The sequence below is a fragment of the Sebastes fasciatus genome, chromosome 17, assembly GCF_043250625.1.
Source record: "Sebastes fasciatus isolate fSebFas1 chromosome 17, fSebFas1.pri, whole genome shotgun sequence".
NCBI lineage: Eukaryota > Metazoa > Chordata > Actinopteri > Perciformes > Sebastidae > Sebastes > Sebastes fasciatus.
The window spans coordinates 26,725,258-26,745,754 of record NC_133811.1 but is presented as its reverse complement, the minus strand read 5'-3'; the positions used below and the strand labels follow the sequence as shown (position 1 = coordinate 26,745,754).

At 45.7% G+C, this 20,497-nt stretch overlaps 3 protein-coding genes across 11 annotated transcripts; all 3 read left to right on the top strand.

The window, feature by feature from the left end:
• Positions 1 to 100: 100 nt before the first annotated feature.
• On the top strand, positions 101 to 2,183 carry ntaq1 (N-terminal glutamine amidase 1). Its single transcript, XM_074613065.1, has 6 exons — positions 101 to 226; positions 433 to 532; positions 724 to 774; positions 878 to 1,026; positions 1,295 to 1,419; positions 1,511 to 2,183. Exons 1-6 carry the CDS (start codon positions 165 to 167, stop codon positions 1,663 to 1,665), a joined length of 642 nt encoding a protein of 213 aa, XP_074469166.1. The 5' UTR covers positions 101 to 164; the 3' UTR covers positions 1,666 to 2,183.
• Positions 2,184 to 3,271: 1,088 nt separating this feature from the next.
• Positions 3,272 to 12,889, top strand: lrp12 (low density lipoprotein receptor-related protein 12). 9 transcript variants are annotated; one of them, XM_074612954.1, is made up of 17 exons: positions 3,272 to 4,020; positions 4,733 to 4,789; positions 4,949 to 5,084; positions 5,700 to 5,902; positions 6,074 to 6,321; positions 6,845 to 6,994; positions 7,106 to 7,327; positions 7,451 to 7,717; positions 7,876 to 8,078; positions 8,211 to 8,343; positions 8,436 to 10,119; positions 10,347 to 10,406; positions 10,567 to 10,626; positions 10,677 to 10,746; positions 11,167 to 11,186; positions 11,287 to 11,326; positions 11,367 to 12,889. In XM_074612954.1, the coding sequence occupies exons 1-11, from the start codon at positions 3,966 to 3,968 to the stop codon at positions 9,387 to 9,389; spliced, it is 2,628 nt and encodes an 875-aa protein (XP_074469055.1). In that variant the 5' UTR covers positions 3,272 to 3,965; the 3' UTR covers positions 9,390 to 10,119; positions 10,347 to 10,406; positions 10,567 to 10,626; positions 10,677 to 10,746; positions 11,167 to 11,186; positions 11,287 to 11,326; positions 11,367 to 12,889. The 9 variants fall into 9 exon arrangements, with proteins under 9 accessions (XP_074469055.1, XP_074469060.1, XP_074469054.1 ...); XM_074612959.1 differs by lacking the exons at positions 10,677 to 10,746; positions 11,287 to 11,326 and having other exon boundaries at positions 10,567 to 10,676; positions 11,167 to 11,196; positions 11,367 to 12,110; positions 12,165 to 12,889; XM_074612953.1 differs by lacking the exons at positions 10,677 to 10,746; positions 11,287 to 11,326 and adding an exon at positions 10,647 to 10,676 and having other exon boundaries at positions 10,507 to 10,606; positions 11,167 to 11,196.
• A 1,143-nt stretch (positions 12,890 to 14,032) lies between these two features.
• Positions 14,033 to 20,277, top strand: dnai2b (dynein, axonemal, intermediate chain 2b). The gene is made up of 12 exons (XM_074612981.1): positions 14,033 to 14,364; positions 15,387 to 15,548; positions 15,941 to 16,062; positions 16,182 to 16,324; positions 16,493 to 16,606; positions 16,848 to 16,987; positions 17,069 to 17,191; positions 17,900 to 18,123; positions 18,490 to 18,625; positions 19,005 to 19,151; positions 19,240 to 19,464; positions 19,983 to 20,277. Exons 1-12 carry the CDS (start codon positions 14,182 to 14,184, stop codon positions 20,046 to 20,048), a joined length of 1,785 nt encoding a protein of 594 aa, XP_074469082.1. The 5' UTR covers positions 14,033 to 14,181; the 3' UTR covers positions 20,049 to 20,277.
• The last annotated feature ends 220 nt before the right edge of the window (positions 20,278 to 20,497 follow it).

Below are 20,497 nucleotides of genomic sequence, written 5' to 3'. Positions count from 1 at the left end.
TATGAAGGCTGAAGGTACATTTCCGGTTTGGGTGTGTTTCATTTCAGCAGCTTCACAGAAAAAAAAACTGAGGGTGAGAAAAACTAACCAATCACAATGTTGACGGATGTGACGTCATGTTTTTTTTTACCCCCAACGGAGCTATTTCAGTGTGACACCTCAACATGGAGCCAGAAGACAGAATCACACCGAGCCGCGAAAACTGTGTTTATACCAGCTGTTACTGGTGAGTACTACTACTGTGTAGTACTACTACTGTGTAGTACTACTACTAATGTCCTGTGGTACTACAGTATATGTGTTGTAGTATTACTACTCATGTTCTGTGGTACTACAGTATATGTGTTGTACTACTGCTCACAGTTTCTATTGACTGGTTCTGCTGGTATCTGACTGTTATTTCTGGTTCTGTTGTCGGTTCTTGTTCTGCAGTGAAGAAAATGTTTGGAAACTCTGTGAGTATGTCAGAACAGAGAGAACCACACCGCTGGAAGAACTGTTTGTGGTTTTCATCTCAAATGAGAACAGAATGGTGAGAACACACAGGAGAACACGCCATAACATCTGTGCCACGTTCCACAGAACGTTTGCCAGATCTAAAATATAAGTCAGGTTCTATTCAACACCAGTCAGGTTCTACGACACATCTGGTATGTTCCTAATGAACAACCGTCTGGTTCTTAAGCTGATGTTCAGAGACGTTCTCTGTTGGTTCTCCATCAGGTTCCTCTGTGGAAGCAGAAGTCTGGACGTGGAGACCAGCCAGTGATCTGGGTTTGTGATGATCACTGTGTTTTTAATAACTGTGATATCACAGACAGTTCATTAATAATAATAATTATGATGATGTCATTAATGATGTCATGGCGTGTTTCAGGACTACCACGTGGTCCTGCTGCAGGTCAGACTTCAGTCTTCTTCTCTGGTTTATGATCTGGACTCTGAGCTGTCGTTTCCCTGCAGCCTGAAGCTGTATGCTGGCCAGGGCCTCCGCTCAGACCGCAACATCCAACCTGCGTACCACAGGTAACACACACCTGAACACCACAGGTGTAGCTGTAGTGTCCAGCGTTGCATACTGTAATATTTTAGCAGAAATACTATGATATTCACAAACTATTGGTTTTCATACTGAGGTTACAGACAAACTAGAAAATCTCACGTCCTGTTTTAGCCACTAAAAGGAATTCAGGACATAAGCTCAGTTACATGTGATCTGACAAACAGGAAGTAAAACCTTAAAACATGTCATTTGCAAAGTCACCGCAAAGTCAACCTGTCTCTCTCCCAACAGGAAGTTGCGTGTCGTCCCTGCTGAAAGCTTCCTGTTGAACTTTGCGTCCGATCGATCGCATATGAAGAACTCTGACGGGTCTTGGAAAATGCCTTCCCCACCCTACCCCCCCATACACACAGCAGGTCACATGATACCTCACCTCGGCACGTATGTGGTGATGTTAACCATGTGATGACATCACAATGACATCACTGTGATGTGTTTCCTCCTCAGAGTGTCAGATGAACTTGGATGACTTCATCAGTATGAGCCCTGCTGTCGGCTGGGGGGAGGTCTTCAGTCTGGACCACTTCCTGCAGAGACACATGGGGGACTCTTCATCATCGTCCTCATCATCGTCTTCATCAGCAGCAGCTTCATCATTATAGCATCCTCGCTGGAGATCAGCTGTCAGTCGGCTCTAACAGCTGTAGAGACTTTAGATGGAGTTTCTGTCCGAACTGATCTAATACTAATAAAGTTATAAGTTATTATTATTATTATTATTATTATTATCAGTGGCAGAGCAGCAGTGTTTTTTCTCTGTTACCTGTTTTCAAACACCTGCAGTCTGTATTTATACTGTGGACTGAGTCCTGTTTAGATGCTCAGGAACCATTTCTACTGCCACAGTGCCTTTTATATTATTTATTCATTATTAGTGTCCGTAGTTATTATTTAATAACCCAGAATATGACTATGGTGTCTTTTGAACACTAGAAAGGATTTATTGAACTAAATGTTTGAGGGAAAATTGAAATGATGTAACTCATATCAGGAATTAGCAGCCTCACATGTGACTGAATGAAATGACGATAAATGATGTAAATAGTGTAACAGACAGACCCTCCTTCTCTCACTGACTTTATTTTAGTATCTTTAATAAAAGTTAATGGGGGAAATAACAGATTGTCAAAAGAAAATTCTTTCTAATAAAAGAAGAAAGTTGTTAACAGCAGGTTACAGTTGTTGTCAGGTCTTTCAGTGACAGGCTGCTTCAGCTGCGATGTGTGAAGGAGAGATACTGCAGGTCCTTCTGCTGCTGTAACACTTTACCATCAACATGGTCCATTTGTTGTTCACACCTACAACTAACACAGATTTTAACTAGACGGTGAATCAGAAGACAACACATTGATCTGTCTTCACTCCGGTATGAAACTCAGTGATGTTGACGTGTATCAGATCATCATCAAGCTGGAGCGCTGAGATTGATTTCCGGGTCATAAGCCCGAGGAGACGAGGAGGCACTAAATCAGGAATTGAGATGCAGCTAGAGTTGTTGAAAGATTGTAAACAGACCTCGGGGTCAAAGGTCAAACTCTTTTCAGGGTTCTATTGGTCATCTAATAGTTTTCTATTAGATAGATAGATAGTAACTTTATTGGGAAATTCAAGTTTCCAGCATCACAGTTCCATAGTGCAAAACATGTTAGTAAAAAGGCAGTAAAAAGGTTAGTAATGCAAAGTACAAAGTACAAAAAAATATACCAGATATAAAAATACAAGGAGAAGAAAACTGTTAAAAGTGAATATATTGCAGAAGAGACTGTTAAAAATGAGTATAGTGCAGGGTAACTCCAGTAGCTTAGTCTATGAAAGTGCACTGTGTGCATTATATATATATATATATATATATGTTGTTATAATACAGAAAAAATGGAAATCAATTATTTAAACTTGATTCTTTGTGATCTTTCTTTCTTTGATCTTTGTGTATATGTATATATATATGTATAAGTATATGTATATACATATATATACATATACATATACATATATATATACATATACATATACATATATATATACATATACATATACATATATATATATATAAAAATATATATATATATATATATATTTTTTAATATATATATATATACAGTATATATATATACAGGATGTAAATACTTGTGTAACTTTCATGTGTGACTGTATATGCATGACGTCACACAGTCACAGGGGCGGAGCTTAGCCGCTCATCATCATCACAACCACTATGGTCGCTGCTGCCTGCGGACTGTTGTTGTTCTCAGCTAACAGCTAACAGCTAACAGCTAACACACAGATGCTAACCTCTGGCTCGGTTCCGTTGTTATCTCGGGTTATCTCTGAGTAACCCAGCTGTCTCTCTCCGGGCTGTATGTCCTCGTTGTGGAGGAGGACAGGAAGACAGGAGGACAGGCTAGCTAACCTAGCTAGCTCCGTTAGCATGTTGGAGCTAACTGTCCAGTGTTATTAATGTTAGCTTCCTTAGCTAGTTTAGCAGTTAGCTTCAGTTAGCATGAGAGGTAGCTTTTCTTTCCTCCTGTAGTTAGCTGTGTTATTATTATAACACGTTATATTATATGTTATCTCCGTCATGTGTCGCTGTGTTCACACCGCAGAGCTCGTTAGTGGGGGCAGATGTTGTGAGCTAACAGCCAGTCAGAGCTAACGTTAGCTGCTAGCCGGAGCTAACGGGAGTCTTTGTTCGGAGACGGTTTATGATGTGAGAGCAGCTAGCTCGGACTGTTAGCTGCTGTTAGATAGACTAGAATAGACCAGTTAGCACATGCTAGGCTAACTGAGAGTTTATCCGGGTGTATTTCTGTAGTTTTATTTAATTTGAGGCTAGCATGCAGCAGTCCGCTCCTCCAGCTGTTCTGTGACCTTCATCATCATCATCATCATCATCGGGGTTATTATGGCTCTCAGATCGGACTGCTCAGCATCTGTCGTCTACCTGCTCATACTGTCAGGTGAGTTCACTGAACCAGGATCAGCTGTTAAGAGACCTGATCCTGTTCCTGAGTAGACCCGGGTCAGGTTTCTGTGTGTATTAGCAACACTAACTGGACACAACGAGTCTCTTATTGATTGATCACAGCTAGTTCTGATAGATCACAGCTAGTTCTGATAGATCACAGCTAGTTCTGATAGATCACAGCTAGTTCTGATAGATCACAGCTAGTTCTGGTTGATCACAGCTAGTTCCGATAGATCACAGCTGGTTCTGATATATTACAGCTAGTTCTGATAGATCACAACTAGTTCTGATTGATCACAGCTAGTTCTGATAGATCACAGCTGGTTCTGATAGATCCCAGCTAGTTCTGATTGATCACAGCTAGTTCTGATATATTACAGCAAGTTCTGATAGCTCACAGCTAGTTCTGATCACTTCTGCTTCATGCTCATGAGTTCTTGTTGCTGTGACGAGCTGCTCTGATTAATTACTGCAACGTCAACATGTGATAAATCAATCAGTCCAAACAGCCTCCTGCTGTGAACTGTGAATGTATTGAATCAGACTGATGTATTGCTTTAAATGTCAACATGCAATCAATCAATCAACTGTGAACTGTGAACGTATTGAATCAGACTGATTTTCTACTTTAAATGATCTGACTGGAACGCCGTCTTCCTCACTTCCTGTTTCCGTCCACTTAATTGTGTTTGTGTCTTTCCCAGGATGCATTGCTGCGTCTGAGAGGAACGACAACGTCTACGTGTCAGGGATTTCTAATGGTGAGGTCACAACCACGATGATGTCACAACAACAATGATGTCACATCAGCCGTCAGGACAAGCTAAAGAGTGGGAATCTAACTGTCTCTCTCTCTCTCCATGTCTGTCTTTCTGTTTCTCTGTCTGTCTGTCTCCCTGTCTCTCTCTCTGTCTGTCCAGCCTGTGGCGAAGTGGCGGACCTCCTGCGGGCGTCCAGCGGCGTCATCACCAGCCCCGGTTGGCCCTTTCAGTATCCATCCAGACTGAACTGTAGCTGGAACATCAGAGCGCGACCTGGAGACACCGTCACCATCAGGTAACCATGGAACCATGGAACCAGCACCAGGAAGTTGTTCTAAGGACTTATATTGTCATGTCCACATACATCATGGGCCTCATGTTGTCTGTGTGTGGTCTGAGCTCCACAGAAACGGATCTAGAGGGTCTTAGCTCCACAGAAACAGGTCTAGAGGGTCTGAGCTCCACAGAAACGGGTCTAGGGGATCTGAGCTCCACAAAAACAGGTCTAGAGGGTCTTAGCTCCACAGAAACAGGTCTAGAGGGTCTGAGCTCCACAGAAACGGGTCTAGGGGATCTGAGCTCCACAAAAACAGGTCTAGAGCGTCTGAGCTCCAAAGAAACAGGTCTAGAGGGTCTGAGCTCCACAGAAACAGGTCTAGAGGTTCTGAGTTCCACAGAAACAGGTCTAGAGGGTCTGAGCTCCACAGAAACAGGTCTAGAGGGTCTGAGCTCCATCCACCATGGTCTCACCAAATCCTGATAAGTCCACATGATGTACATCTAGGTTGCCGAGGTGGTCCAAAGATCAGGACTGACTCTGGTACCATTTCACAACGTAACAGGATTCAGGACCAGAAGCTGGTGGAGGTCCAGTCAGCGTGATCAATAATGTCTTCTTCTCTGCTCGTAGTTTCCAGGACTTTGACCTCCAGGGTTCCCATCGCTGCTCCTCAGACTGGATGTCCATCAGCAGCTACCGGAGCCTGGACGGGCTGAGGGTCTGTGGTTCCTCCCTGCCGCCACCCTACATCTCCTCCCAGGACCACGTCTGGATCCACTTCCACTCTGATGACAGTCTGACAGGGAAAGGCTTCAGACTGTCCTACATCACTGGTGAGGATGGGGCGGTCATCCCAGTCCTGCCTCTGACCAGCAGCACTTCCTGTGGCCGGTACCAGAGCAGGCCTGGTCCATGAAACCTGAAGGGACCGGTACTGTCGGTTGTAGGGTGTTGGTGGCTTCTACCATAATGAATCAATAACCAATAATATCTTGTCGCTGTAGGTAAGCCCGAGGCCACCAGCTGCGATGTGGACCAGTTCCACTGCTCTAATGGGAAATGCATCCCGGACTGGTGGCGCTGCAACGCCATGGACGAGTGTGGTGACAACTCAGACGAGGAGCTGTGCGTGGAGTCGCCGTTCTCCTTCCAGCCCTGCAGCCTGAACCAGTTCCCCTGCCTGTCCCGCTACACCCGGATCTACACCTGCCTGCCGCACAGTCTGCGCTGTGACGGCAGCATCGACTGCCAGGTACCAAACTAGTTCAGTCTCTTCCACCAAGTCCAACCCAGCCCAACCCAGTCCAACCCAGTCTAACTCAGTCCAACAGGTTACATTGGATGAAGTTGTACTTTAACACACACTTACACTACGACAGGCAGACAGGAGGAGCCGGGGTTCCAACTGCCTGCCCTGTGTACTTGTGTACTTGTGTACTTGTTTTGGTCGGACTAAGTGATGGTAATAATGTGGCAGCTTGGGATGGACAGATGATTATTAATCAGCGATATAGTCGGTAGATTCTATAAATCTAGTTCAGCAGCCTTGGATCAGAAACTACGTGACCACAGCCTGCACATGTTGGCAGCGACCATGTAATGAAGATGAATCATAAAACATTCTTCTGGCTCCGCCTCCTCTACGGAGGACTTAGAGGTTCACTGGAATCAGGACTTCCTCCCACCGTCCGACAGTATCCTGTCAGCGGTTGTTAAACCCTGCTGGCACCAGCATGTTGTACACGTTTGATATCTTTGTGTGTTGTTTTTTCCAGGACCTTGGTGATGAGATCGATTGTGACGTTCCCACTTGTGGAGAATGGTTGAGGAACTTTTACGGCTCCTTCAGCTCTCCAAACTACCCCGACTTTTACCCTCCAGGAAGTAACTGCACCTGGCTGATTGACACCGGCGACCACAGAAAGGTGACCTCTGACCTCCGACCTACCGACAGATTTCCTCCCTGAACTCCCAGTAAAGCTAACGTCTGGATCTTCGTTCCCCTTCCCCTCCTCTTCCTCTTCCTCTTCCTGCAGGTCATCCTGAGGTTTACGGACTTTAAACTCGACGGGACAGGTTACGGCGACTACGTGAAGGTCTACGACGGCCTGGAGGAGAACCCTCGCCGTCTCCTCAGGGTGCTGACCGCCTTCGACTCCAGAGCGCCGGTCGCTGTGGTTTCATCATCTGGTCAGCTCCGAATTCACTTCTACGCCGACAAGATCAACGCCGCCAGAGGGTTCAATGTCACCTACCAGGTGTGTTTGATCTCACCTGTTCATCTGTGTTGTTAAGGTGGACGGGTTCTGTTTAACTTGTCTCTCTCTGTGTTGTTAAGGTGGACATGTTGTGTTTAACTTGTCTCTCTCTGTGTTCCTAAGGTTGACGGGTTCTGCCTGCCCTGGGAGGTTCCCTGTGGGGGGAACTGGGGCTGTTACACCGAGCAGCAGCGCTGTGACGGGTACTGGCACTGTCCCAACGGTCGTGATGAGCTGAACTGTTCTTCGTGTCAGGAAGACGAGTTCCCCTGTTCCAGAAACGGAGCCTGTTACCCTCGATCGGACCGCTGCAACTACCAGAACCGCTGCCCCAACGGTTCTGACGAGAAGAACTGCTTCTTCTGCCAGCCTGGAAACTTCCATTGCAAGGTACCGTCTACTACTACAACAACCTGTCAGCTGATAAACATCCAACTCATAACGTACTAGATGTTATATTAAAATACACCTGAAGAAAATAAACTACAACCTGAGATCAGTCATCGATGTTTGGAGAATAATGTGTTTGACCTCTGACCCTCCTGCAGAATAACCGCTGTGTGTTTGAGTCGTGGGTGTGTGACGCTCAGGACGACTGCGGCGACGGCAGCGATGAGGAGAGTTGTCCCGTCATCGTTCCTACCAGAGTCATCACCGCCGCCGTCATCGGCAGCCTCATCTGTGGACTCCTATTGGTCATCGCCCTCGGCTGCACCTGCAAACTCTACTCGCTGCGCATGTTTGAACGCAGGTGAGACCGCCGCCACCGCAGCCTCTCATTGGTCACTGCTTCTGAGATCTGAGCTGTGTGATTGGTCGATATCAGCTGTGTGATCCGAGCTGTGTGATTGGTCAATGTGAGCTGTGTGATTGGTTGTTGCAGGTCATTTGAGACCCAGCTGTCCAGAGTGGAGGCGGAGCTGCTTCGGAGGGAAGCCCCGCCCTCTTATGGTCAGCTGATCGCCCAGGGACTGATCCCACCTGTGGAGGATTTCCCAGTGTGCTCTGGGAGCCAGGTACAGATAGTACTAGTATGCTCAGATACTCAGGGAGTTGATGGAGACGTGAACTTGGTAAAATCAGATTTTATTCTCGTCTCTCTCCTCAGGCATCTGTGCTGGAAAACCTCCGCCTGGCCGTCCGCTCTCAGCTCGGCTTCACCTCCCTGAGACTCCCCTCCTCCGGTCGTCACAGCAACCTGTGGCGTCGTCTCTTCACCTTCTCGCGGTCGCGGCGGTCGGGTTCTTTGGCTCTGGTTTCTGCTGACCTGGAGGACGGCGCTGGCACTGGGAGCGCTGGGAGTTCTGGTTCAGACCTGCTGTCTCCGGACTCAGACGACACGGACACGGAGGGCGAGCGAGGGAGAGAGCGAGGCGTGGGCGCGGTGGGCGGGCCCGTCGCCCCCCTCCCACAGAAGACCCGGCCCTCCACTGCCGTGGAGGCCGTGTTATCCGTGGCGACGTCCGCAACCTCTGTGACCCCGACGCCTAGCAGCGACAGAGGCCGTCACAGGCCCAGAGAGGCTCCGCCCCCCTCCAGCGCTGTCCCTGTGGTAACCTCCAGTCCAGATCCTGAATGTCATAGTGATGCTTCAGAGCTCCAGGCTCCGCCCACCTCCGCCCTGCAGCGACTGGCCCAGAACCTGCACCGCCTTGCCAGGAACTTGACCAGAACCAGCCAGAACCAGCAGGACCAAACCTGGACCAATCATAGTCCACTTCGCCAGCTGGAGACAGGAAGAGGCGGGGGTGAGGCCACGGAGCAGCGAGGAAACAGAGAAGAAGAAGAAGACGTGGAGCTCCTGATCCCCGTCTCCGACTCTGATTCTTCATCTTCCTCCTCCTCATTGGTCTGCGACGTCCGACAGCCGCTGCTGGAGCCACACCCCTCCTCCACCACAGGCCATGCCCCTCGCCATCACCGTGGTAACGGGTGTCGAGGTGGGCGGGACGGCCCCTGTGAACACTGTGGGATGGTCCACACGGCTCAGATCCCCGACGCCTGCCTAGAGGCCACGGGCAAAACGGAGAGCAGCGACGACGAGCTGCTGCTGCTCTGCTAACATGCTAACATGCTAACTGACAGGCTAATACAACAAATACTACCCTGATACAACACCTACAGTTAGCTGCTCCGCTAACAGGCTAACTGACAGGTTAACCTGCTAACTGACAGGCTAATGTTACTAATACCACCCTGACCCAACACCTCAGACTTCAGACACCCAATAGGCCAACAAGCTAACATCTCACATTGGACTACAACTAGCCAACAGGCTAACATTACAGACTGGACTACAGCTAGCCAACATTGTTAACACTTTGACTGGACTACAACGACACTTGTTAGCATGTTAGCTGGATTAAAGATTATCACTCAGTGATGAACAGACCAATCAGAGACCAAGGGGAGTGATGTCACTGATTGGGTTCTGATGTTGGTACGATGATGAAAACTCTCCGCTGTTGTTCCCCCAGTCCGTCCGTTAAAATGTTCCAGTCCTGCTGCAGGCGGACTTCCTGCTCGTTGGTACGACTGTAAACTGTGTCCTGACAGAACAAACTGATGAGAACGATCAGATCCAGATGATTTGATCCAGGAACCTGTTGGACTCCTGGTTAGGTGCAACAGTTTAAATGGTCCCCCTTTGTGCTGTTAAACGGAACTACGAGAATGACGAGGGTCATGTGACCAACGGGCTACCAAAAATAGCAGGCTAGTTTTTGGTAGCCTAATCTGGGTCCACCAGTTTATTGTACCAGGCTACAATAGAGTACACTAAATTACACCAAGTACACCAGAGTACACTAAGGTACACCAAGTACACCAGGGTTCACTAGAGTACACTAGGGTTCACTAGAGTACACTAAGGTACACCAAGTACACCAGGGTTCACTAGAGTACACTAGGGTTCACTAGAGTACACTAAGGTACACCAAGTACACCAGGGTTCACTAGAGTACACTAGGGTTCACTAGAGTACACTAAGGTACACTAGGGTTCACTCGAGTACACTAAGGTACATCAGAGTACACCAGGGTTCACTAGAGTACACTAGGGTTCACTAGAGTACACTAAGGTACACTAGAGTACACTAGGGTTCACTCGAGTACACTAGGGTTCACTAGAGTACACTAAGGTACACTAGAGTACACTAGGGTTCACTCGAGTACACTAAGGTACACTAGAGTACACTAGGGTTCACTCGAGTACACTAAGGTACATCAGAGTACACTAAGGTACATCAGAGTACACCAGGGTTCACTAGAGTACACTAAGGTACATCAGAGTACACTAAGGTACATCAGAGTACACTAAGGTACACCAGGGTTCACTAGAGTACACTAAGGTACATCAGAGTACACTAGGGTTCACTAGAGCACACTAAGGTACACCAGGGTTCACTACAGTACACTAAGGTACATCAGAGTACACTAAGGTACATCAGAGTACACCAGGGTTCACTAGAGTACACTAGGGTTCACTAGAGTACACTAAGGTACACTAGAGTACACTAGGGTTCACTCGAGTACACTAAGGTACATCAGAGTACACCAGGGTTCACTAGAGTACACTAGGGTTCACTAGAGTACACTAAGGTACACTAGAGTACACTAGGGTTCACTCGAGTACACTAGGGTTCACTAGAGTACACTAAGGTACACTAGAGTACACTAGGGTTCACTCGAGTACACTAAGGTACACTAGAGTACACTAGGGTTCACTCGAGTACACTAAGGTACATCAGAGTACACTAAGGTACATCAGAGTACACCAGGGTTCACTAGAGTACACTAAGGTACATCAGAGTACACTAAGGTACATCAGAGTACACTAAGGTACACCAGGGTTCACTAGAGTACACTAAGGTACATCAGAGTACACTAGGGTTCACTAGAGCACACTAAGGTACACCAGGGTTCACTACAGTACACTAAGGTACATCAGAGTACACTAAGGTACATCAGAGTACACCAGGGTTCACTAGAGTACACTAAGGTACATCAGAGTACACTAAGGTACATCAGAGTACACTAAGGTACACCAAGTACACCAGGGTTCTCTAGAGTACACTAAGGACCACCAGGTGCTAACCATCGGCTGCTAACAGCTAACATTAACTTGCTCTCCTCCTGCCGTTTATCTGTCTCGCACACTTTGTGAAAGTTCCACATTGCCGACATGTTTTGTTTTCGTAGCGAGTTGCGCACCTGAAGAACCCGTTCTGTGTATACGTCTGTGGAGCGACCTTGCGTGGACAGTGAACAAGATGGGAGCATGTTTAATAACCATGGTGTCTAGTGCTAGTTCTAGTACTAGTACTTCAATCGGTGACTAGAAAGCATCAACGACGATCTCCCAATCGCATATTTTCACTGAATAACAATCGGCGGCCGATTAATAATGTCATCGTTGTATATCGATCGCAGCTAATGCTAGCTAAGCGACCTTCCGGGGTCATGTGACCCTCATCATGCTCGTCAAAGCGGTGTCTGTAGACTTGTTCTGCACCAAACATGGTCCAGGTTCCTGTCTGGTTCCCTTCTGGTGAGTTGTACTCTGACTGGTTCTAAAGGGATGACGAAGTTCTGGACTGATCTGTTCTCAAAGACAGAGAAGGTCTAGACCTGTAAATTCTTAAAGTCCTACACTTTTTCAGATCCACTAATCCTGTTACTGAAAAGGTTCTGACTGATCTACAAGAAATGAGAACGTTGTGGATCTGTCTGCAAAGAGAACATTCCTGATCTGCCTGAAAAGAGAACCAGACCAACAGAACCAGGTCTGAGGGTTCAGAACCAGAATAACAGAACCAGGCATGAGGGTTCAGAACCAGGCCTGAGGGTTTAGAACCAGACCAACAGAACCAGAAGGTTTTATGTCTGCAGATTTACAAACTGACAAAAGTTCTGGGTTATAAATATATTAATTCAGATTTTGTGACAGGACATTAAAATCCTCCTTTTCTTCCTCTTCTTCCACTTCCTTCTCATCCTCCTCTTCCTCTTCCTTCTCCTCTTCTTTCTCTTTCTCCTCTTCCTCTTACTGCTCCTCTTCCTCTTCTTCCTCCTCTCAGACTGAAGCCATTCTAACTGACCCGTCTGTATTGATGATCTCTGTTACAGTTTTTGGTTCTCAGATCTCAGCTGAACCTTGTGTGAGTGTGACTGTGTATATTTATTATTATTATTATTATTATTATTGTTAATATGATGATGGTTATTATTATTATTATTATTGTGTTAAAGGAATACTTCGCCTGATGACCGTCCGTACGTCAGTTATGTTCAGCCCCTGTCACCTCAAGTTCCTCTTGAGTTCTAGTTGAGTTCTGGGAGAACCCACAAACAGATGTTCTCTTGTTAACCCTGGACCTATCAGGACTGTTCTGTTGAACACCAGCTGAGTAACTGACGTACACCCGGTGATTTACGGGGGACGTTTTCCTTTAACTTGTGGTTGTGTAGCTGCATGATTCCAGTGGTTTGGTGTTAGTTTTTCTTTGAGTCTGTAAAGTTAAAAACTGTTAAACTGCACTAAAGATTAAAGGTTCACATTTCATCTCTTTCACTTTTATTTCAATAATAATAAAAAATAAAGAGACGCAGAGATCCGCTGAATCTGATCTGACTCTGAACTCAACGACCTGAAAAAAACAGACAGGATGTACTGCATAAATATTATATACAAAGCACCAGTGACCGACAAGCTAATAAAAAGTTAACACAAATGGTGCAAATGAATAAGTAGTTAATAGATTCAGATGTGGACACACACACACACAAACGCACACAAATCAGCCATAAAACAATGAGCCTCGGGTCTGACCCTGTCGCTGGTTCACCGGTTTTCCTTCCTTGGACCACTGCAGACTGGGAACATCCCACAGGAGCTGCAGTTCTGGAGATGCTCTGAACCAGTCGTCCAGCCATCACAATTTAGCCCTTGCTGTCAAAGTCGCTCACATCCTTACGCTTGCCCATTTTTTTCTGCTTCCAACACACAGTTAAAAGTTCAAAATGTTCACTTTCTGTCTAATATATCCCACCCACTGCCAGGTGCCATTGTAATGAGATAACCAATGTTATTTACTTCACCTGTCAGTGGTCTTAATGTTATGGCTGATCGGTGTATATATATATATATTTATATATATATATTTATATATATATATTTATATATATATATATATTTTTATATATATATATTTATATATATTTATATATATATATATGTATATATATATATATATATATATTTTTATATATATATATTTATATATATTTATATATATATATATATATATATAAATATATATATATATATAAATATATTAATATATATAAATATATTAATATATATATATATATATTTATATATATATATATATATAAATATATATATATATATATAAATATATTAATATATATATATTTATATTTATATTAATATATATATATATACATTTTTATATATATACGTAGGCCCTTGTCACAAAGTCCTGTGTGTTCATCAGTGATGCATTCATTCTGTAATATTAATAATAATAATTGGCCCACTTTAATCTGAGAAAAGCAGTAACTCAGTAGACTAGCCTATATTTACTCACATCTGGTAGAAGTGGGATAAAACTACTAAACCTAGTGGAGACTGTTTATTCATGTTGCTAGGATACGGTAAACTGTCTCGTTGCTACGATACAGCAAACTGCGCCGCCTGAGATCCGGAGTTTGAGACGGTTATACAGTCGGTGTTTTGTTCGTTATTAAGTTCGTTATTCAGTCGGTGTTTTGACCGTTATTTAGCCCGTTATTCAGTCGGTGTTCTCCGGTGTTTAGCCGCTGGCCGGTGGGATGGAAATCGTCCATGTGTACACGAAGCTCCGCAGTGAGTTCGGCCGACAGTGTCTGTTCTCTGACCGGCCTGCGGAGCTGCTGGTGGACGTTCCTCCGGACCCGGGTCTGGCTCCACAGTTCATCCAGAAAACCCTCCGAGACCAGGGCCTGCAGGCCTGCAGGGACATGTCGGAGCACCAGGTGAGCCCCACATCAACCTGCACCAGAGATAATGGAAAAACTGGAACTGCAATGTTATATGAAACTAAATACACTGCTGAAGAGAACACTTAATCATCACAGTATAACACCAAGTCAGGCAAACTTCAGGGATATCAATCTGTCCATTTAGGAAGCTCAAGTGATTTAAGTGTTCTCTTAAAGGGACTGTTTGTAAGAATCAGAAATGCTTGTTAACAGCGACACCTGTGGCCGTTAAGTCAACGAAAGTCAGCGCCGCGCTCGCGCTTGATCGCACTACATAGACATGAACGAGCATCGCTCAAAACAGTGAGGCAACACACGTCAGCTAAAACCACAATATCACTCTATATTTCAGCTGCTTGGCAGTAATGTTAGCTGACCAGACGAAGGTCTCTCCATGAATCAATGCTGATCCTAGTGTTGGCTTTTCCTGCCTCAGCCTCCCGACCGCGGCCGGAGGGAACAGGGGAGACACCGGCATCCGGTCGGAGACGATAACGTTTCTCGCTGCGGAGCCCCGTCACTTCACAAGACACGGGAAACCTCTGTTGGTCTGGAGGAGCTGCAGCAGTTATTTCTGCACAAACGTCCACTGTACATTCACTAGATATTCTCAGAGCTATACTAACTCTTCTGCAGTGTGAAGTGTGCGCGCATGCACGTGAGGTGGAGCGAGCTGAGAGAAGGAAGGCATGCAGAGGAGCAGAGACTCCGGCCCTGGAGACCAAAGCTACGGTCTCCCCCGCGTCCTCCGACCGCGGCCAACAGTTTTGCAAGTCGGGCTTCACTAGATATAACTTTGCAGTTTTGGTGCTTCCGTGTAGTTTATGTTGGAGTCTGAGTCTGAACAGCGTAGCCACACGCGAGCGCGCATGGGACACCGATCCGGGTGATTTATACATGTAAGAAGTTACAAACAGTCCCAAACAGTATTGTTGGTATTGTTGGCTACTGACTCCTGGGTTCTAATAGCATCTTGTCAAACTTATGTTTCCTGTTTCCTGTGTTTGTCTCTGCAGGTGAACACAGAGCGCTTTGAGTATGACAGCTGTGGGATAAACCACGTGGAGGGGGGGTGGCCTAAAGACATCAACCCTCAGGAGATGGAAATGACCATCCGCTTCAGGAAGAAGGTGGAAAAAGACGAGGGCTACATCAACAGCATCCTGCAGCTGGGCAACGTAAGATCCACCATCCACATCAATCCACCTTGGTCCACATTGACCCACTTTACCTAATCTCAGTCCACATTGACCCACTTTACCTCAGTCCACACTGACCCACTTAAACCTAAACTCAGTCCACATAAACCAACTTTACCTTAGTCCACATTGACCCACTTTAACTAAATTCAGTCCACATCGACCCACTTTACCTCAGTACATATAGACCCACTTCCACCCCGGTTCACATCAACCCACTTTACCTGTCAGCGGAGTGCGGCGTACGTTGACAGAAGTTAACCGTTTAGCTGATGATTTATGATCAGTGGGGCGTTTTCACGGTTACAGCCACGTCGTGGTTTGTGATGCCACAGAGTTCTGTGTGATGTCATCATGTGTGTGTGGTCCAGGTCATGGAGCACTGCATCAGACAGAACAATGCCGTGGACATCTACCAGGAGTACTTTGAGGAGGAAGAGGAGGTGGAGGAAAATCAGGAGCCGCCGTCTGCCAAGACCATCAACGTCTTCAGGTACAGCTGATAACAAAACATATAAAGTTATCCATCCATCCATCCATCCATCCATCCATCCATAGATCAGCCAGTGGTATCTCCATGTGAACAGACTTTGTATAACTGTGTGTCTGCAGAGATCCTAACGAGGTGAAGCGTACCGTCACTGGTCTTTCGTGGCATCCTGACGGCGGCAGGAAGCTGGCGGCCGCCTACTCCTGTCTCGAGTTCCAGAAAACCTCAAAGGACATGAGCCTGGACTCCTACATCTGGGACATCGGTGGGTATGAAATAGGTGTTGGTTTACTGGATACCAAACTGACCTCAGTGATGCTGAATGAATGAACCCTTAGATGCTGTTCAAAGAGCAAACTCTTATTAATTACAACGACAGAGATCCACAGAGTCAACGGTCCCGTTAATGGATGGATTCCTTGTTTTGTTTCAGAGAACCCGAACAGACCTGAGATGACTCTGAAGCCGACGTCTCCGCTCGTTTGTCTGGAGTACAACCCCAAAGACGGCCACACTCTGGTGGGAGGCAGCTACAACGGACAGATCGGTGGGTTCAGGACTGAGAGACAGACAGGTGTTTGTCTCTCAGTGGGTTATTCACCTGTGGGTGTGTTTGTTTTAGCGTACTGGGACACCCGGAGAGGCAGGGACTGACAGGTGTCTACCTCTCAGTGCTTTATTCACCTGTGGGTGTGTTTGTTTCAGTGTACTGGGACACCCGGAGAGGCAGGGACAGACAGGTTTCTATCTCTCATTGCTTTATTCACCTGTGGGTGTGTTTGTTTCAGCGTACTGGGACACCCGGAGAGGCAGCCAGCCGGTGGAGATTTCCTCTATGGAGCATAGTCACAGAGACCCGGTCTACAAAATCATCTGGCTGCAGTCCAAGACCGGGACAGACACCTTCTCTGCCTCCACTGATGGACAGGTAGACTGATGATGACAGACAGGTAGACTGGTGATGACAGACAGGTATACTGGTGATAACAGACAGGTGTCTCTCTGTCAGGTTCTGTGGTGGGACGTCCGCAAGTTGAATGAGCCCACAGAGCGTCTGGTTCTGGACCCGAGCCGAGAGGGAAACCTGGACCGAGCTTTAGGAGCCATCTCTCTGGAGTTTGAGTCCACCATGGTGAGGTTCTGTGTGATTCTGACCCAGACTAACGTTGACCCCCTGGTCCTTAGTCTAAACCGTGGTCCTGAAAGTTCAGTTCACACTTCACTAGAGCTTGCTGAAAGTTCAGTTCACACTTCACAAGAGCTAGCTGAAAGTTCACTTCACACTTCACTAGAGCTTGCTGAAAGTTCACTTCACACTTCACTAGAGCTTGCTTAAAGTTCAGTTCACACTTCACTAGGGCTAGCTGAAAGTTCACTTCACACTTCACTAGAGCTTGCTTAAAGTTCAGTTCACACTTCACTAGAGCTTGCTGAAAGTTCACTTCACACTTCGCTAGAGCTTGCTTAAAGTTCACTTCACACTTCACTAGAGCTTGCTTAAAGTTCAGTTCACACTTCACTAGGGCTAGCTGAAAGTTCACTTCACACTTCACTAGAGCTTGCTTAAAGTTCAGTTCACACTTCACTAGAGCTTGCTGAAAGTTCACTTCACACTTCGCTAGAGCTTGCTTAAAGTTCACTTCACACTTCACTAGAGCTTGCTTAAAGTTCAGTTCACACTTCACTAGGGCTAGCTGAAAGTTCACTTCACACTTCACTAGAGCTTGCTTAAAGTTCACTTCACACTTCACTAGAGCTTGCTGAAAGTTGACTTAACACATCCCTGTCTCAGAGTGTCTCTGTGTCTCTCAGAGTGTTTCTGTCCTCCCTGTCTCTGCAGCCGACTAAGTTTATGGTGGGGACAGAGCAGGGCGTGGTCGTGTCCTGTAACAGGAAGGCGAAGACTCCGTCAGAGAAGATCGTCTGTATGTACGACAGTCATCAGGGACCCATCTACGCCCTGCAGAGGAACCCCTTCTTCCCCAAAAACTTCCTGACCGTGGGGGACTGGACGGCCCGCATCTGGTCTGAGGACATAAAGGAGTCGTCCATCATGTGGACCAAGTAGGACACACAGTAGAAACCTCCCAAACTATGAGAAATATTTCTTGATAATGTCTCGTGTCTTCCTGTCTCATATGCTTCAACCTGTCCCATCTCGTCTCGTCTCCTCTCTGCTTGTTTCATCTCATGTCCATCTGTCCCGTCCTTTACATCTATGTTAATCTTGTCCCCCCTCGTCTCATTTAGTTTTGTGTACCTGTGTCCCATCATTGTCTCCTCAAACTGTACCATCTCGTCCTGTTTAATATAATCCCATCTCAGTGTTGTCTCATCTCGTCCAATTTTTCCTGACCTGTCCTGTCTCTTTTGGACTCCATGTGGACATCCTGCTCAGTAAAACTGAAATGACACTTAAACTCCTGTCAGATATCAGATGTCGCATCTGACGGATGCCTGCTGGAGTCCAGTCAGGCCCTCCGTCTTCTTTACCGTAAAGATGGACGGCAATTTGGACGTCTGGGACATCCTGTCCAAACAGAATGACCCCACGCTGAGTCTCAAGGTACGTCCATCTCACCCGTCCACTGAAAACATACCTGCTCTTACTAAGTCAGCATGTCTTCAGTCCATGCCATGTTGATGATGTCGTTGTTGTTGTTGTCGATGATGATGTCGTTTTTGTTGTTGATGTCGTTGTTGATGATGTCGTTGTTGATGATCTCGTTGTTGTTGTCGTTGTTGTTGATGATGATGTCCTTGTTTATGATGATGATGTTGTTGGTGATGTCGTTGTTGTTGTCGTTGTTGTTGATGATGATGTCCTTGTTTATTATGATGATGTTGTTGGTGATGTCGTTGTTGCTGATGTTGTTATTTATGATGATGTCGTTGTTCACGATGTCAATGATGTCGATGATGTCGATGATGTCATGGTCCCTCAGGTGTGTGACGAGGCCCTGTACAGCCTCCGTCTCCAGGACAACGGGCGTTTGGTGGCGTGCGGCTCTCAGCAGGGCGGAGCCACGCTGCTGGAGATCTGCCCAGGACTGTCGACCCTCCAGAAGAACGAGAAGAATCTTCTGGCTGCTGTGAGGAACTCCAGAAACAATGATGTCACAAGGTCGGCATCTTGAAACTCACCGTTAATATTAATGTTCTCTGTTTCCATGGAAACAGATGTTTGAGCGCGAGACTAAGCGAGAGAAGATCCTGGAGGCCCGGCAGAGAGAGATCCGTCTGAAGGAGAGGAGTCGGTCGGAGCAGAGCCGAGAGGACGACGGAGGACGAGAGGACGGAGACGAGAGTCCAGATCAGCTGATCGCCAGAGCCGAGGACGAATTTTACGCCGTCACGGAGACGGAGCTGAGGAGGAGGAGAGAGAGAGAGGACCAGACAACCCGGGTCAGAACCAGATCACAGAGTTACACACCAGAACCATATCCAGACCAAGACACACGTCCTCTTTCCTTCTGTCCTCCCTTTACTTCCTGGTCCTCTTCAACTGATCACAGAGTACCAGACCCAGAACCAAACCCAGGACCCAAAACCAGACCCAGAACCATACCCAGACCCAGACACACGTCCTCTTTCCCTCTGTCCTCCTTTTACTTCCTGCTGCTCTTCAACTGATCACAGAGAACCAGAATCAGACCCAGAACCAGACCAGGACAGAGAACCAGACCCAGAACCAGACCCAGACCCAGAACCTCTGAAGTGCTCTGAAGCGCTCCTAGCTGAGCGTTTTCAGCTGGTGGACACAGCTTTAACAACATAAATAACAAATAAATTAAATAATATAAAGAACAAAAAAACATAAAGAACATAAATAACAAATATTAGAAATAATATAAAGAACAGAAAGAACAGAAATAAATAACAAATAATATAATATAAATAACGTGTCACTGTTTATGTTTCAGGAGAAAGACATCTGTGAAGAAAAGGAAGTGAAAAAAGAAACTCTAGAAACTGAACCGTCACAGTGAATAAAAACATGGTCATGTTTCTAGTGGAGCAATATGTATTGTTTATTGTTTATTGTTTATTTAAATGTCATGTTTCTATTGGAACAATATGTATTGTTTATTGTTTATTTGAATGTTTTAATGACTGAACTGTGAGTGTAAAATATTAATTTTGTTCAATGAAAAGAGAAACTTTCTGTCATTATTTCTGCAGAAAAAGTTTACATGAAGAAGAGACGGCCCATGTGTATATATATGTATGTATATATATATATATATACAATGTATATATATGTTTGAATATATGTATGTGTATAAATAAATGTATGTGTATAAATATATATGTATGTATATACAGTAAATATATAAATAAATGTATGTGTATAAATATAAATATATGTATATACAATATATATATACAGTATATATATATGTATATATATGTATATATATATACATATATATACACA

What these genes read in the sequence shown, in the direction of transcription:
- ntaq1 (XM_074613065.1), top strand. Translation starts at nt 165, where the DNA reads ATGGAGCCAGAAGACAGAATCACACCGAGCCGCGAAAACTGTGTTTAT. An exon ending in GTTTATACCAGCTGTTACTG is followed by an intron (nt 227 to 432) that starts GTGAGTACTACT and finishes CTTGTTCTGCAG; the next exon opens with TGAAGAAAATGTTTGGAAAC. An exon ending in TCTCAAATGAGAACAGAATG is followed by an intron (nt 533 to 723) that starts GTGAGAACACAC and finishes GTTCTCCATCAG; the next exon opens with GTTCCTCTGTGGAAGCAGAA.
- dnai2b (XM_074612981.1), top strand. Translation starts at nt 14,182, where the DNA reads ATGGAAATCGTCCATGTGTACACGAAGCTCCGCAGTGAGTTCGGCCGA. An exon ending in GCATCCTGCAGCTGGGCAAC is followed by an intron (nt 15,549 to 15,940) that starts GTAAGATCCACC and finishes TGTGTGGTCCAG; the next exon opens with GTCATGGAGCACTGCATCAG. An exon ending in TGGAGTTTGAGTCCACCATG is followed by an intron (nt 17,192 to 17,899) that starts GTGAGGTTCTGT and finishes CTGTCTCTGCAG; the next exon opens with CCGACTAAGTTTATGGTGGG.
- lrp12 (XM_074612958.1), top strand. Translation starts at nt 3,966, where the DNA reads ATGGCTCTCAGATCGGACTGCTCAGCATCTGTCGTCTACCTGCTCATA. An exon ending in CTACCTGCTCATACTGTCAG is followed by an intron (nt 4,021 to 4,732) that starts GTGAGTTCACTG and finishes TGTCTTTCCCAG; the next exon opens with GATGCATTGCTGCGTCTGAG. An exon ending in CTGGAAACTTCCATTGCAAG is followed by an intron (nt 7,718 to 7,875) that starts GTACCGTCTACT and finishes ACCCTCCTGCAG; the next exon opens with AATAACCGCTGTGTGTTTGA.